This window comes from Ovis aries, chromosome 6 (assembly GCF_016772045.2).
Source record: "Ovis aries strain OAR_USU_Benz2616 breed Rambouillet chromosome 6, ARS-UI_Ramb_v3.0, whole genome shotgun sequence".
In the NCBI taxonomy this organism is placed as follows: domain Eukaryota; kingdom Metazoa; phylum Chordata; class Mammalia; order Artiodactyla; family Bovidae; genus Ovis; species Ovis aries.
In genome coordinates this window covers 15,276,031-15,294,186 of record NC_056059.1, presented here as the reverse complement: position 1 = coordinate 15,294,186, position 18,156 = coordinate 15,276,031, and the positions used below count along the sequence as shown (strand labels likewise).

Here is an 18,156-nt window from a genome sequence, read left to right as displayed (position 1 = left end):
TAATTTTTCAGTATATTTTGCTTTAAGATTCATGTTTCCTACCTTTCTTTCTTTCTCTTCCCAGGACTTTTCTTCTGCTGATCGTGCAAGTTTTATTGATGATGCTTTTGCCTTGGCACGGTAGGTTTCGGAATGAGATTCAATTATTTAAAATACTACGGATCTTGTCATAAATTTCTTTTAAAATGAATTACAACACAGTTTAAGTATTAATTTATAGTTTAAAGTATCCAGAACCACTATTTACAACATTATTATTTTACGTAGCTTTCTTCTTTAAAACTAGTATGAGCCTTATAGCCAAAATACTGATATCAGCCCTTAACAGACACAAAAACCTCACCTACCCTATTGACTTTAAGTGAAGTTTGACTAATCTGAGTTCTTGAGCTAATTAGGAGTGACACTTACAAATGCTCAAAAGTGCACCATTATAATTTAATAAAAAGACAATGTGTTTCATGAACTCATCTCTGTGAGCCCAAACCCACTGTAAGATTTTTTTCCCCTTAGTTCTTTTTTAAAATTTTATTTATTTATTTTGCTCTTTATTTTTTATTTTTTTTTACTTTACAATTCTGTATTGGTTTTGCCATACATTGACATGAATCCGCCACAGGTGTACATGAGTTCCCAATCCTGAACCCCCTTCCCACCACCCTCCCCATATCATCTCTCTGGGTCATCCCAGTGCACCAGCCCCAAGCATCCTGTATCCTGTATCGAACCTAGACTGGCGATTCGTTTCTTATATGCTAGTATGCATGTTTCAATGCCATTCTCCCAAATCATCCCACCCTCTCCCTCTCCCACAGAGTCCAAAAGTCTGTTCAGATTTTATGGCTAGAGTTTTCAAATATTATTCAGGTCACTGGGGTAAGAAGAATGAGACATGGTGCTCTAGGATTGATAGAATTAAAGTGTCATTTCAGAAATTTGAATTTTTCTCATGGCCTAAAGGTAGTTTAACTTAGAAAAAAACAACCCACACCTTGAAAAAAGAAAATAATCAACATAGATTGGGGTAATGTAAGAGTAGTAATCATAGCACCTTTGAGATTCTTTTTTCAGCTAGGCTAACACTAGTAATTTGACCAGTATTTTTTGAATTTCTGGCACTTCTGTAGGAGCTAGGGACACACCCAACTTGTTTTGCTGACTTTGTAGTAGCCTCATTTTAGACACAAGCAATGTACTGACAATGAGATGCTAGTCCCCCTGGAGAAGGCAATGGCACCCCACTCCAGTACTCTTGCCTGGAAAATCCCATGGACGGAGGAGCCTGGTGGGCTGCAGTCCATGGGGTCACTAAGAGTCAGGAACGACTGAGCAACTTCACTTTCATTTTTCACTTTCCACTTTCCTGCATTGGAGAAGGAAATGGCAACCCACTCCAGTGTTCTTGCCTGGAGAATCCCAGGGACGGGGGAGCTTGGTGGGCTGCCATCTGTGGGGTCACACAGAGTCAGACACGACTGAGGCGACTTAGCAGCAGCAGCAGCAGTTCCCCTTGTCTGAGTTGGGTGTCCCTTTTATAGGCCCCTATGTTTCCAGTGATATCAATTGTCATTGCTTATTAATTATCCATCTCACCCACCAAATTATAAGTTTCATGAAGGTAGGCACCTGGATCATGTTCCTCTTCATTTTATCCCCAGCTCCTAACTGTGCCTGGCCCCTGGTAGATGTTCGTTAAATAGGAACTGAATATATGGCTGGAAGGATAGTATAACAGCGCTAAAGGCATGGGAGAACTATTTTACATGAAATCCCTAGATACTGCAAGTTAGAAACCCTTTGTGATATTTTTAAGGGAGGAATTTATAGGGAATTAAAAACAAGCTCTCAAACCATGTTAAAATCCTGGCTCTGTATAACCTGGAGAGAGTTTCTTAACTTGTCTCTGCTTCAGTTAGTTTCCTTACTAGTAAAATGGATATGAACTTACAACACTCTTGTGTGGAATAAGTGAGAGAATGTACACAAAGGACCCCAACCATTGTCCAGTCTTTAGGAAGTGCTCAATAGATCGTAGTGCTTGGCCAAAAAAGGCACCCACCATTGCTTAGCAGCAGCAAAGAAGCATTTGGTAGCTCAGTGGTGAAGAATCCACCTGTCAATGCAGGAGACATGGGTTTGATCACTGGGTCAGGAAGATCCCCTGGAGAAGGCAATGACAGTCCACTCCAGTTTTCTTGCCTCAGAAATCTCATGGACAGAGGAGCTTGGCAGACTACATTCCCTGGGATTACACAGAGTTGGACACGATTGAGCGACTAAACAAAAGAAGCATTTCGAAAAGCTCTTCTAAATTTGTAATCTAGACTCTATTGTAGGTAATAGAACTTGATTCTCTTTGGTGAACCTCCAAGTTTAATCTCCTGGCTATGTAACAGATTATTTTTATTATGTTATGGTATATCAATCCCTCATTTATAAATATATATTGAGCACCTACTCTGTTCCTGGCACTATCTAGATTGGGAAAATTAAGTGGTAATATGGTGAAAAAAAATGATCCACCTTTTAGGGAATTCCCTGGCAGTGCAGTGGTTATAACCCTGCACTTTCACTGCTGAGGGCATGCGTTCAATCCCTGGTCCAGGAATTAAGAAATTGAAAGCTGCATGGTGTGGCCAAAAAGAAAAAAGAAAAAAAAAAAGCCTTTTTTAAATATAATAGGACTATTAGATTTTTCTTTTTTCAGGAAAACTCTCCTGTGAATGCATTATGATCTTTTCCAAAGCTTAGAATCTTATCTGTAAAGATTATAAAGATATTATAATATCTTTACAGTTTAATTTTCATCATAACACAGTTCTTTTGCTTTAAGAAGTGAAAGCCTCTTGAACAGCTTTCTCTGAGGAATGGGATACAAAGTGGATAACTCACACAATTGAACAATCTTCCTGCGTTTGTTCAGCTGCTTGACCATAGCCCCATCAAATTTTGAAGAGCTTCAGAAAGGAAGAAAGTGAAACAAATTTGAAAGTCAAAAAGCATGTAGAATCACACAGCAACCAATCCAGAAAATACCTGAGCTCTCATCTGAAACATTGCCTGAGCTATTGCGTTATCACCCAATTTCTGTCTGCAACACATGAGGAAAAACGGACTCAGAAACAGACCCCCACCTGTATTAGTTAGAGTCTGTCCCAAATCACTCAAACTTCAGAGAAAAATAGAAATGCGTAGATAGGTAAGTGCATGAGGGAGGATGAGAACTTACACAGTTCTACTCTGATATTCAAAAAGAAATGAACTATTATGTTTCATCAGTAAAATGACAGATCTAAAAATAAATATATTCTTGATTTCCCTGCCCCCAAATGTGAGGAGCCAGGAGTCTTACTGCTCTCCAGCTGGGCACATTTGCTGAAGACAAGGAGTAAGAATTCACCCAGTCACTCTGAGTCCCCACGACAGGCTCAGCTCAACCATATGCCCTGCCTAGTTATACCCTCAAAGTTTTTAAGTTCATTTAAAGTTTCCCCCAGCCCCCTACTCAGGCTAGTTTCAGGCCAGCCACCTGCAATGAGAACAAGGTGCCTGATCTCCTCTCCGTTTTGCTACACGGAGCTCCTGCTTCTCACCATGTTGCCTCTGATTCTCCACTGCGAGGAGCACAGGCAGAGGAGGGAAGATCCTGACATGTTGTCTACTTCTGGTCCTCTCTGAACTCTGGACATGTTTGGCACTGATGCTTTCCCTTGTATGGTGCTTGCATAGTGTATGTGCTATCGTATGGCCCATTCCATGGCCAACGGTCTTTCTTCCGCAGTTCCCTGAGGTGAGAAAACTTCCAAACCACATCTAGTCTATAGCAAGTTTTCATATATCCTTTCCCCTGACAAAGTCTGGAGAGATGGCCACCTCATACAGTCCCATCTCTTCACTCGGATGTTAAAGCAGTAGTCAACTACAGTCTCTCATCCTTTAGATTTCTTGGGGATCAGATACCACGCCACTGTGTCCACACGAGTTCCAGGATACACAGATAAAACTCTTCAAGTGGTTGCATTAAAACCTCTTTTCTAGGCTGGGTGTGAGGAGGAAAGCATCCTGCACTCTGTCCTCCGGGAGGGACAGCATATTCAGTACACTAATGGAATCCTCCAAAACTGTGTGTTAGTCGCTCAGTCGTGCCTGACTTTTTGCGACTCCATGGACTGGATCCTGCCAGGCTCCTCTGTCCATGGAATTCTCCAGGCAAGAATACTGGAGTGGGTAGGCATTTCCTTCTCCAAAAGCCCTCTTCTAAAAGGCCTCTCTCTCCCTGTTAGGCATTCCAATCTCTTTCACAGGCTGTAGTGGGCTGTCAGCTGACGGTCACAGAAAGCTGACCCTCCTGACCATGTCAATCCCGATTGGATCGGCCCACATCTTACTTTCGAGTATAGGCCAAGGGGCTTGGTTTGGGGGCCTTGCCAAAACTGAGACAGAATACTTTTTTGCCTACCTGTTGCAGTAGAGCTTTATCTTTTCAATAGCTTATTTGGCACTTTGCAGCCTACTGTGTGCCAAAGCCAGGAGAGGGGCCAGGAATAGCACCAGTGAAAGCAGAGAGTGCTGGCTGGCAAGCACACGGAAGGGGGCAGGAGTTTCTGGCTGAGGAAAGGATGGCAGAGAAGGCGGCTTCAAGGGCCACCTAAACTAATGATGTAAGCAGACTTTCACCAGACTTCAAGGTACTGAGGCTCCAACCATGTCCAAGGTGAGGGGAAGGTTAGCAAATAAAGACCACAAAGTGAGCATGAGCCATGCCAAGGTTACAGACCTCTAGGTGCACCAGGTTACCTTTTTATAGGTGCTTACAGAGCTGACCAGACCACAGCACAGAACTAGATAAGTAACTTTTCCCACCCTATTGAGGACTCCCTTTTAAAAAAGGGAGAAGTGCGTTGCTGGAGAAAGACTCCAAAAGGGATCTAGTTGATTGCAAGGAGACTGTTTTAAGCCAGAAATCTGAACTTAATTAGAAAGTTAATGTCAAGAGAACAAACACATGGGAAGTTTTCCAAAGTCTCCACACCACCTGAAGGCTCTGCTGAAGAACTTGAGACCATAATGTCAAATCCCTCTACCTAATCACCTCTCTCAGCCATTTGTCCTGTCCCATTCAAAAGCCACTGTTTGATGAGACATTGTGCTGAACTCGACCTTCTTGGAGGACTGTGCAGTCTTTCCAGGTCATACCCAGGAAAGCAAAACCAAACCTTCTGTTCCAAGATTCCCCAAACTTCTGAGTACCTCAGCCCAAGATAGGAGAGCAAGAATTTCCTCAAAAGACCTTTTTGTTTTCTTCTTCATAGCATTTTGTGGGAACTTTCTTTAAGTTATAGCCTCTCTCCTCTCTACAATATAGATTGTAGGCCAATTCTAGGATCAAAGTTCCTCAGGCTGGACTCTTACTATAAATGGAAGATTTCTGAATAAGGAAAATTCTCAACCAAATCTGGCTTTCATAACTGCTGTTGGTCTATGGATTTAATAAATAGGGTTGGAGGCTCAATGTCAGTAAAAATGCTGTCTTGAGTTCCCTCAAAGCAGAGTCTGAAATGGAGGTTCAGGAACACGTCGTTTATTGAGAGAAGACGCTTATGAAGTAGGGAGTGTGAGAAGCAGGGTGGGGCAGGGGAAAAGCTGAGCAGCGACGACGTCATCTTAGCTGGAGTTTAGCTTTGCCAGATTCCAGTAGGAAGCCATCCGTGAGTTGTACTACACAGTGACCCAGCTTGAGGGGAGCAGGCTGGCCTGCTGCATTCCTGCGTCAGACAATCAATGACCAGGGGTAGGCGTTGCATAACCTTTTAAGCAAGATGGGTATATTTGGTCAAGGGCTATTCTCTGAAGAAAAAGTGCAGCTATGAACCAAAACAGCACTGTAAGGGGACCTGGGAGGGAAGGGCACTGTAGATGTCTTTGTTCTAAAAACTGATTCTTCACACATGGTCCCAGTAGTATCAGCATTGCTGGGAACTTGTGAGAAATGAGAATTCTTAGGCCCTACACCAGACCTACTGAGTCAGAAATTCTAGAGATGGGGCCCACGTGTTAAAAAAAACCTTCCAGGTGTTGCTGATACATGCTCAAACTTGAGAATCATGAACCTAAATGATACCACTCTTCCTTGGAAGTATCGAATACCACAGAATCGCATGATGTGTGGGAAATGAAAAGGGCATCAACTTAATTCTCAAAATATTATCTCTATAATAACTGACAAAAATTTTATTCTCAGTCCAGTGTTTTGACCAAGTGACTCAGCCTTAAAAAAACAAGTGATACCAGTGCAATGATTGCATAGCTATCAAACATGTTGAAAAGCAAGGCACTAGGATAGGATATCAATTTTTCAACATTAAATATATAGTGAAAGTGAAGTCGCTCAGTCGTGTCTGACTCTTTGCGACCCCATGGACTGTAACCCATCAGGCTCCTCTGTCCATGGGATGCTCCAGGCAACAATACTGGAGTGGGTTGCCATTTCCTTCTCCAGGGGATCTTCCCGACCCAGGGATTGAACCCAGGTCTTCCACATTGCAGGCAGACGCTTTTACCGTCTGAGCCACCAGGGAAGATAAATATATAATATTTATATATATTTATAAAATATATATAATATATATTATATATAGTATTTATATATATTTATAAAATGGGCCTCTAAACTTCACCTGCTATAAATCTGCAGCCCACTAAGTTTCTGAATTACCTATTATTCTTCATAAACTTTCATTAGCCTTCACCCATTTGATCCTCAGAGCAACAGCTATTCATAGTTATTCTAAGAAAATACTGACGGGTCAAAGCTGTTGCTCTATCCACCCAGAAAACTAGAGAATTATTAAAATTAGAAAATTCTTGTTTCAAATTGCAACATAAAATTCTACAATCACTTTCTACTCAACAAACATTCTCAATAAAGTACTCCATTTCTCAATATTAGTTATACTTTTGTTAAGACAGGTTGAATGTTCCAAAATATAAATCCTTTTAAAAAGATCATAAAGAAGGTTGAGCACCATAAAGAAAGCTGAGCCAGAAGAATTGATGCTTTTAAACTGTGGTGCTGGAGAAGACTCTTGAGAGTCCCTTGGACAGCAAGGAAATCAAACCAGTAAATCCTATAGGAAATCAACCCTGAATATTCATTGGAAGGACTGATGAAACTGAAGCTCCAGTATTCTGGCCACCTGATGTGAAGAGCTGACCCACTGAAAAAGACCCTGATTCTGGGAAGGATTTAGGGCAGGAAGAAAAGGGGATGACAGAGGATTAGACGGTTGGATGGACTCAACGGACATGAGTTTGAACAAGCTCCAGGAGATGGTAAAGGACAGGGAAGCCTAGTGTGCTGCAGTCCACGGGGTCACAAAGAGTTGGACACAACTGAGCGACTGAACAACAAATAAGATCAAGATCTGAGAAAATAGGAGAAATCAGCTCTTTGAACTGAAAACAAACTCTATATCATATCACATTAGTATAAATCATATGATGCCAAAAGTATTTATTCTTACCTAGATCTCCAATACCATTTTATCTTCTTATCAATTCAGGGGAGAAATCAAAGTATGATTACATTATCACATTCATAAAAAATGATCTCAAACATAATAGCACTCAATGTACCAGTATGACTTACTCAGTAATTTAAAGTTTATTATTTAACCTAAACTTTCAAAATGTAGTTTGGAAAGACAGGATTCCCACCTAAGAGTCTTTACAAAACCTAGGCTAAAATTTGAGGCATAACAGATTTCTGAGAGTATTATTTCAAAAGCTTCCAAAATCTTTTCTAAGGAGGAATAAGTCAGACTCTTTAAAGTGTCAATAGTAATTTCACATTGTTTTGAGGAACAAAATCCATTTTTATTTATAAATATTACTGCTGCTAAGCTGCTAAGGCACTTCAGTCATGTCCGATTCTGTGCGACCCCATAGATGGCAACCCACCAGGCTCCCCCGTCCCTGAGATTCTCCAGGCAAGAACACGAGTGGGTTGCCATTTCCTTCTCCAATGCATGAAAGTGAAAAGTCAAAGTGAAGTTGCTCAGTCATGTCTGACTCTTAGTGACCCCATGGACCACAGCCTACCAGGCTCCTCCGTCCATGGGATTTTCCAGGCAAGAGTACTGGAGTGGGGTGCCATTAAAAAGATGTTTTGTGAGGAATATAAGCTCAATTGAAATGTTTTAAGCATTGATGATTCACAAGTACTGTACATGAATCTGCCACGGGTATACATGAGTTCCCAATCCTGAACCCCCCTCCCACCTCTCTCCCCATATCATCTCTCTGGGTCATCCCAGTGCACCCAGCCCCAAGCATCCTGTATCCTATATCGGACCTAGACTGGCGATTCGTTTCTTTAAATGGCTTTTGTTTTATCTAAAATTCTGCCACAGAAAATTTTCAATGCATACCTTAATGTTTTGTCTCCCCTTTATTGTTGAACATATGAAAATACTAATACATCATTGTGAACAAACCTCTTTGATTGGACCTTTATAGTAATGCATTTTCTTAATTGTTTAATTGAAGAATTCTCATTAACATTGATGTCTATGATGCCCATGTTAGTACTTTCAGTCAAAGGAAACCAATCTATTGGTTTTAATTTACTGTGGGATTTTTTTTTTTCTTTCTTAGAGCTCAGCTTCTAACTTATAAGGAGGCTCTGAACTTGACCAAGTATCTCAAAGAAGAAAAGGAATATTTACCATGGCAAAGAGTCATTTCAGCTGTAACCTATATTATTAGCATGTTTGAAGATGATAAAGAGCTATACCCTGTGATTGAGGTAATGCTAATGCTATATCTCATGAAAGTAGATGTTTAATCCCAGTGGTAGAATAGGAAGACTTCTGAGAGAAGGAGCTCCTGGGAAACACAAAAGCATATCTTGACTGCCAAGTAATATAAAGGAAATTACAATGACTTAACTAATCAAATCAAAGAGATGCTATTTTCTTTCAGTTTGAAGTGTATCAGTATTTCTGATTCAGTATACCACTTAAAGGTGTAGTTTAGTGTTAGAAGAAATACAATAGTTAATATTTTATTTAAAACAAATAATGATTTAAACCATAGATACAAACTAGATCCTATTTTAATGGATTTATCTGTGTTAAAATGAATTTATTATCAAAATATAACATCATTTTCCTTATTATTACTGCTGTTATTTCCACATTGAGATTTTATTATGACAGTCATTCAGATTACTTTTCTTGGCTTTGTGATTTCTGTAGCACTTTCTGATTACAAGAACACTTGTAATTTTAAACAAATTCTGGATTCCAATTTCTAGCTCTTCCATTTTCTTTATGAAAGAAATTGGACAAATGATTTCATATTTATTTTCTTTGTACAATAGGAAGTTAGTACTTGACTTCCCATGGTAATGGGATAGTAAGAATCATATAATATAAATATCCTTTGTAGATCTTAAGGCAATATGCAAATATTAGTTACTATTTCATTAATACTTGAGCAATCTTTAATATGGTAAGTCTATCCGGTGTTATTCTATTTATTAAAATGTCAGCTAAGAAGTGGAGGTTAAAAGGGGATGACCCAAAGTTCTATAAAACATTAGAGAGTGATCCAGAATGTTCTTATGTTCAGAACTGAAGTAAAACTGCTATGTGATAAAAACTGGAATATATACCTTTCCTAAGTACAGGCCCAAAGTTCTCTGAACTAGTAGGGGAAAAGATTACCACTGGGAACTGTAGATAATAATAAATGGGAGACTGTTGCTAAATAGTAAATTATTACTCACTGCACATGATGCTTTTATTTCAGAAATACTTCCGAGATCAAGTGAAGCCCATTGCAGATATTCTGGGATGGAATGATGTTGGAGACCACCTCACAAAGTTATTTTTTTACCTTTTTAAAAATTAATATTTGTTTAATATTTGTGTGTGTTAAGATATGTTGAAAAGTTCTCAAGGCCCCAGCTCTGTGTGTGTGTGTTTTCTTAGATTACTCCGTGCCTCTGTATTAGGACTGGCGTGCAAGACGGGAGACAGCGATGCCTTGAACAATGCTTCCCAGTTATTTCAGCAGTGGCTAACTGGGACTGTAAGGTGACTGTTCCCATGTTTTCATATCTAGAAGACTTTAAACTGAGAAATAAGGAATTAAAATCTCTGAAACACTGTTTCTTCTTCTAGTCTTCCTGTAAATCTCAGGCTTCTGGTATATCGGTATGGTATGCAGAACTCTGGCAATGAGACTTCATGGAATTACACTCTCGAGCAATACCAGAAAACTTCATTAGCTCAAGAAAAAGAAAAGCTACTGTATGGATTAGCATCAGTGAAGAATGTTACTCTTTTGTCAAGGTAAGTTGGAACTTTTTAAAAAATTACATGAAAGGTACTCGATAGTTTACATGTCACAGTCTCTTTAAAATGCTAATTAATGGAAGATACATTTCCAAGAAAGTCTATTAAAAAATTATTTTCCTGGCAAGAAACAAAATATCCATGTAAGAGTGGCTTAAAAAATAAAGACACATTATCTCATATAAAAAATTCTAGAGGTAGATAAGTTCCAGTCATGTACAGTGATTCAACATTTTATCCAAGACCTAGGCTCTTTCTCTTTCTTTTCTGCCATCTTCAACATGTTGGATGTTTTACGACTTCCAGAGCCCCAGATATTTTGTCTTTACATAAATACGTTCAATGGAAGAAAGACAGGAGCAAAAGAGCTCCTCCTCACAAGACTCTGTCTTTTACGATAAGAGGTCAGTTATCTCCACTTCCTCTCATAATCCAGCACTAGGTCACCCTTGATCATTCTGGGTGACTCTCTGGATCTACCACTTGATCACTTGCTGACTACAATGAACTTGAGTTCCTTTGACTGACTTGGACCAATCATGCTACTCTGAGGACGGGGTAGCAATTTGCCTTCTCTAGAATCAAGGATACCTTGATCCAAACCCAGAACGAAACTGGTCTCTGTCAGCAGAGGATGTCCACCACAACAGGCATGCACACACAAATAGTTATTTACATTATACTCAAAAGATACAGCCTTCCCTGGTGGCTCAGAGGTTAAAGCATCTGCCTGCAATGCGGGAGACCTGGGTTCAATCCCTGGGTTGGGAAGATCCCCTGGGGAAGGAAATGGCAACCCACTCTAGTATTCTTGCCTGGAAAATCCCATGGACAGAGGAGCCTGGTGGGCTACAGTCCATGGGGTCGCAAAGAGTTGGACACGATTAAGCAACTTCACTTTGACTGTCAAAAGATACAAAGACCACTTGAAGCCCATCTATGAATGTTCTCCCACTTCACACCTATGTCCCAAATTAACTAGTTTCTGCCTTATTCATTTTTTGCTTATATAGATTCTGAGTTATTTGCTTCATTCATTTAACCAACACTTAAGATATCCTTTCTTTGTATAGGTATGTAGATTGTGGGAATAAAAATGAAAAAGAATAACATCTATCCTTGAGAAACTTATAGGTTCATGGGAGAGGCAGAATATAAATAGTAAATTATAGTGCAATAATGAATTTTTAAGAGCTACCAGAAACAGTTTGCTTTTACTTAGCAGGGTCAACAATATACTTTCACTATCTCACCTCAGGGCCATATGTGAAGTCTCCTTCTCTCTGGCCTAAGATAGTCTATCGATCCAGAACTTGATCATCTTGACATTCCACAAAACATCATATTGATTCATTACTTCGTTGTCATTATGCTAATTGTTGTATATGATGAGCAAATTAACAAGTACTTAGATGCCTTGTGTGCGTGTTCAGTTATGCCCAATTCTTTTCAACCCCATAGACTGTAGCCCACCAGGCTCCTCTGTCCACAGAATTTTCCAGGCAAGAATACTGGGGTGGGTTGCCATTTCCTACTCCAGGGGATCTTCCTGACCCAAGGATCAAACCACGTCTCTTGGATCTCCTGCACGGGCAGGCAGATTCTTTACCACTGTTCCACCTGGGAAGCTCCACTTAGATGCCGTACTAAGATTCTTACGAACTAGAGGATAAAAGATAAATTGTACAAAATTCAGGAGTGCCCCACTCCAGTGCAGAAGTTTATTAGAGCATGCTCAGATATTCCCTCTGGGTACAGCCATGGAATAAAGTGAATAAAAATCTATTTGGTCACTTAATTTATCTTGGACTTATTTGCTTTATACTCTAATTATAGCCAACTAATCTAACCATACAGATTATATTAGAAAGGTTTTTTTTGTTTTTGTTTTTGTTTTTTTTTTCACAATCTTCAGTTCAGTCGCTCAGTCATGTCTGACTCTTTGCAACCCCATGGACTGAAGCACGCCAGGACTCCCTGTCCATCACCAACTCCCAGAGTTTACTTAGTAAACTCATGTCCATTGAGTCGGTGATGCCATCCAGCCATCTCATCCTTTGTCATCCCCTTCTCCTCCCACCTCAATCTTTCCCAGCATCAGGGTCTTTTCAAATGAGTCAGTTCTTTGCATCAGGTGGTCAAAGTATTGGAGTTTCAGCTTCAACATCAGTCCTTCCAATGAATATTCAGGACTCATTTCCTTTAGGATGGACTGGTTGGATCTCCTTGCAGTCCAAGGGACTCTCAAGAGTCTTCTCCAACACCACAGTTCAAAAGCATCAATTAAGACTTAACTGTAGTCCCATATAAAATAAGAACATAAGGACCTCCCTGGTGGCGCATGGGTGAAGAATCTGCCTGCCAGTGCAGGAGATGTGGATTTGATCCCTGATCCAGGAAGACCTCACAAGCTGCAGAGCAGCTAAGCTCATGTACCACAACTACTGAGCCTGTGCTCTAGTGTCCTGGAGGCACAATTACTGAGCCACACACAACTACCGAAGCCCACATGCCCTAGAGCCCATGCCCCACAACGAGAGAGGCCACCACAGTGAGAAGCCCATGCACCACAACTAGAGAGTAGCCCCTGCTCTCTGCAACTAGAGAAAAACCTGTGCAGCAACGAAGACTCAGCACAGCCAAAATTTTATAATTTTATAAAATTATGAAAAAGAAAGAATACCAGTAATTTATTAGTTCCTTTTTTAGTTTCATGGAATAATAGGCAAATGGATGGAGTGCTTCTATTAAATAAATACAATTAATTTTTTAAATTAATAGTTAAAATTGTGGGTTTTAACTGTTATAGTACTTCCAAAATAACTGAAATTTTCATACACTTTACACTTCTCTAGTCCTCAAAATTAAAGAACAGTTAAGTATTTTAGAAAATATTAAATTGTGTTTTATTATTTTTCTTATTTAATTGTTTCAGTTGATGACTCAATAATTAAATTACTGGAATGAAAGCTAAGTTCTACTGGAATTTAGCTAAGGGTGAACACTGAAGGTTCATTTTGAATTGCTTTTCCATTTGACTTCTTTTAGGTATTTGGATTTACTCAAGGACTCAAACCTTATTAAAACACAGGATGTGTTTACAGTCATTCAATACATCTCATATAACAGCTATGGGAAGACTATGGCCTGGAATTGGATACAACTCAACTGGGAATATCTAGTCAACAGGTGAGGTGATCAGATAATGATTTGTTGTTCTCTTTGTCTGATACCATCTACAAGTTTGTTTGTTTGTTTTTTTTCTCTTTTTTGTGCTTTCTCTGACATCTATACAATATCTGAAGTGCCATATTATCAGAAGTAAAGGATCATGGTATTTTCCCTCTAGGAAAGCAATATGCTAGTTTAAGCATAATTCGTTTCCTGGAAAGTAGTGTTTCCAACTGATCAATAGATTTCTAAAATCTTCAAACATGCCTAAATTGCATCTGAGTCATCAGAAAAGCCCCTAAAGGAATTTCTCTGTAGCTCATACAGTAAAGAATCTGCCTGAAATGCGGGAGACCCAGGTTTGATCCCTGGGTAGAGAAGGTCCTCTGGAGAATGGAATGGCAACCCACTCCAGTGTTCTTGCCTGGAGAATCTCATGGACAGAGGAGCCTGGTGGGCTATAGTCCATGGGCTCGCAAAGAGTTGGACATGACCGAGGAACTAAGCACACATATGTGATTTATTTCAAATAATGCATATTTCATTTTAAAAGTTAGTTCATTGTTATAGCTCTTAAAAAATTAAGAAGTAGAAAAAAACAGGTTTGTATTATTATAAAAGTCAAAAACAGTTGACCTTAAATCTATTAGACCTGAAGTTTAATTTTTTCAGGACAAATAAATTAATGACTATTTCCAATGCTAGTTCTAAACCCTCTCCCAAGGCTTTTAATATTTCTTCATAGTCTGATAATCTAATTCTCATGTGATATTATTTCAAGTAGCCTAAAACATAAAATCATATAATAACCATATGTCAGACACAAACAAAAAAGCCCAATATTAATTATGGTTAATTTGAAAAAGTATAATTTCCCCATTAAAACTGGATAAGACAAATTAAACAGAAATGAGCCAAGCTTCAGTCAAATATTTTCAAACTCTTAAACATTTTCCAGACTTCAGAATGAGTGGTTTTACTACCTCTATTTCTAAATAATTTATAGTCATCTTAAATAATTTGCTTTTTTATAAAGCTTTTGCTTTATGATTTTTATGACAGCTGATGACCAACCACTAATGTCCTTTCCAGTTTGAGACTTAACCACAAAGTTCCAAAAACACTTCAGAAATTATTTGCTTTTATTTATTCCACTAAACAAATATTAAGTCAGAGATTATTTTTATATAATTATTTTTCAAAATATTTAAGATATGATTAAATCCTTATTTTAGTTTTTAAAATAATTAATATGATAAATATATAGCATATTTCCCCTTAAATGGTACATTCAATATGGTATTTGTTTCTTGGAATAAACATACTTATATTAAATGTTGAAATATGACTGAGAATTAAAAATAATATCAAAGAAGCCTACTTAAAGACATAAAAAGATATCTATAATATAGGATAATGTAAAAAACAGATTATAAAAACATGTTTAATATCATTCCATTTCTATAAATAAACAAACATCCATGGAAAAATGACTCAAGGGAAAACAGCTATGTGACAATAGGGATTTTTTTTTTAGGTGGTATGTATGGGTGATTTCTATATCCTTATTTTTGCTTCTCTGTATTTTGTGCAAAATAATATACACCTATTTTATGATAAGAAAATTGAAATTTTAAAAAAGGAAATCACACTAAGTTCCTGTAATGGTATTTTATAGATATGAAGAAAGTCTATTACAGCTAACAGTTTTCCAGTGATTTTCTATAATTTCTATAACATTTCTTTTCTGTTTTATTCTTTGTGACTAAAAATTAAAGAATATATTTAGAAACTAGCAATGAATAGATTGAATAAAAACTGCAACTACATATGTAAATTCTCAGTCATATTTCAACATGTAAATACATCTTATCTAGCTAATCTCCATCTGTTGGATAATAAAATTGTTTGAAATTTTCTACTGTATAATTAATGTACTAATGAACATCTTTGAAACTGAACTTATTTGTTCTCTTTGAATGTCCTTGACAATTTCCTTAGGATACCAATAATACTAGAAGCAATACTGCTGAGTTAAAGGATGCATTCATTCTTAGAGTTTCTGATGAATATTGCAAAACTGTCTCCCAGAACAAACTTTACTATTAACTTTGCCTATTTTCCAACCCTTGCCAATACTCAGTGCTATCATTTTAAAATATTCTTATTAATTGAGTACATGAAAACTGGTATCTCATTTTAAATAATTCTTTCATTGAATAAGTATTATGGAGCATATACTATGTGGTAGGCTCCGTGCTTGGCACTAAAGTTATAATAGTGTACAGGAGAAAAAGATCTGCTTCTCTGTTTTCATGGAGTTTAGAGTCTAATGATGAAGAGCAATATTAAGTAAAGTGCAAGTGTTAGTCATTCAGTCGTGTTCGACTCTTTGTGACCCCATGGACTGTAGCCCACCAGGTTCCTCTGTCCATGGCATTCTCCAGGCAAGAATACTGAAGCAGGTAGCCATTTCCTTCTCCAAAGGATCTTCTCAACCCAGGGATCAAACCCAGGTCTCCTGCACTGCAGGCATATCCTTTAGTATCTGAGCCATCAGAGAAGCCTGTAACAGTAAGCAAAGAATCAAATAAATACATGTATAATTAAAACTGTAATAACTGCAGATAGAAAAGTTTCTAGGTACACTGAAAGAGCATAATGGGGAAATTGACCAAGTCAGGAGAAGTTGGAGGTTAAGGGATTCCCAAAGGGAGCGATGACTGAGCTGAATTCTGAAAGAAGGGCAGGAGTAAATTAGATGAACAGGAGGTGAGCATTCCTGGCTGAAAAGAAGAAAGCTAAGGGCTAAGCTTTTGGGGATCACATAAAGATTGGGCTTTTTTTCTAAAAGCAATGACCTATACACTTACAATGAGAAAATAGAAAGAGAAATTAAGGAAACAATTCCATTCACCATTGCAATGAAAAGAATAAAATACTTAGGAATATATCTACCAAAAGAAACTAAAGACCTATATATAGAAAACTATAAAACACTGGTGAAAGAAACCAAAGAGGACACTAATAGATGGAGAAATATACCATGTTCATGGATCGGAAGAATCAATATAGTGAAAATGAGTATACTGCTCAGAGCAATCTATAGATTCAATGCAATCCCTATTAAGCTGCTGCTGCTGCTGCTTCTAAGTCACTTCAGTCATGTCTGACTCTTAGCAACCCCATGGACTGCGGCCCACCAGACTCCTCCGTCCATGGGATTTTAGAGCTAGAACAAATAACTTCACAATTTGTATGGAAATACAAAAAACCTCGAATAGCCAAAGCAATCTTGAGAAAGAGGAATGGAACTGGAGGAATCAACCTGCCTGACTTCAGGCTCTACTACAAAGCCACAGTCATCAAGATAGTATGGTAATGGCACAAAGACAGAAATATAGATCAATGGAACAAAGTAGAAAGCCCAGAGATAAATCCATACACCTATGGACACCTTATCTTTGACAAAGGAGGCAAGAATATACAATGGAGAAAAGACAATCTCTTTAACAAGTGGTGCTGGGAAAACTGGTCAACCATGTGTAAAAGAATGAAACCAGAACACTTTCTAACACCATACACAAAAATAAACTCAAAATGGATAATAGCAAATGAAGCAACTGATAAAGGACTAATCTCAAAAACATACAAGCAACTCCTGCAGCTCAATTCCAGAAAAATAAACGACCCAATCAAAAAATGGGCCAAAGAACTAAACAGACATTTCTCTAAAGAAGACATACAGATGGCTAACAAACACATGAAAAGATGCTCAACATCACTCATTATCAGTTCAGTTCAGCTCAGTTCAGTCACTCAGTCGTGTCCGACTCTTTGCGACCCCATGATTCGCAGCACGCCAGGCCTCCCTGTCCATCACCATCTCCCGGAGTTCGCTCAGACTCACGTCCATCGAGTCAGTGATGCCATCCAGCCATCTCATCTTCTGTCGTCCCCTTCTCCTCCTGCCCCCAATCCCTCCCAGCATCAGAGTCTTTTCCAATGAGTCAACTCTTCACATGAGGTGGCCAAAGTACTGGAGCTTCAGCTTCAGCATCATTCACTCATTATCAGAGAAATGCAAATCAAAACCACAATGAGGTGCCATTTCACACCAGTCAGAATGGCTGCTATCCAAAAGTCTACAAGCAATAAATGCTGGAGAGGGTGTGGAGAAAAGGCAACCCTCTGACACTGTTGGCGGGAATGCAAACTAGTACAGCCACTATGGAGAAAAGTGTGGAGATTCCTTAAAAAAACTGGAAATAGAACTGCCTTATGACTCAGCAATCCTACTGCTGGGCATACACACCAAGGAAACCAGAACTGTGTACCCCAATGTTCATCACAGCACTGTTTATAATAGCCAGGACATGGAAGCAACCTACATGTCCATCAGCAGATGAATGGATAAGAAAGCTGTGGTACATATACACAATGGAGTATTACTCAGCCATTAAAAAGAATACATTTGAATCAGTTCTAATGAGGTGGATGAAACTGGAGCCGATTATACAGAGTGAAGTAAGCCAGAAAGAAAACACCAATACAGTATACTAATGCATATATATGGAATTTAGAAAGATGGTAACGATAACCCTGTATGTGAGACAGCAAAGGA

The 18,156-nt window shown here is 38.6% G+C and overlaps 1 protein-coding gene and 1 long non-coding RNA gene across 2 annotated transcripts in view; one reads left to right on the top strand and one right to left on the bottom strand.

Moving 5' to 3' along the window:
* ENPEP (glutamyl aminopeptidase) overlaps window positions 1-18,156 on the top strand; it is an 80,642-nt gene that overhangs the window by 56,528 nt on the left and 5,958 nt on the right. The window contains exons 13-18 of the mRNA XM_004009617.5: window positions 65-120; window positions 8,656-8,806; window positions 9,814-9,887; window positions 9,996-10,100; window positions 10,188-10,358; window positions 13,410-13,550. Of these exons, the coding sequence (XP_004009666.2) occupies window positions 65-120; window positions 8,656-8,806; window positions 9,814-9,887; window positions 9,996-10,100; window positions 10,188-10,358; window positions 13,410-13,550 (698 nt within the window). The remainder of the gene's footprint in view (window positions 1-64; window positions 121-8,655; window positions 8,807-9,813; window positions 9,888-9,995; window positions 10,101-10,187; window positions 10,359-13,409; window positions 13,551-18,156) is intronic.
* The window catches only part of LOC132659923 (uncharacterized), a 41,480-nt gene continuing 37,358 nt past the window's right edge, over window positions 14,035-18,156 (bottom strand). Inside the window, exon 4 of the long non-coding RNA XR_009600976.1 lies at window positions 14,035-16,098. This is a non-coding gene — a long non-coding RNA (uncharacterized LOC132659923). The remainder of the gene's footprint in view (window positions 16,099-18,156) is intronic.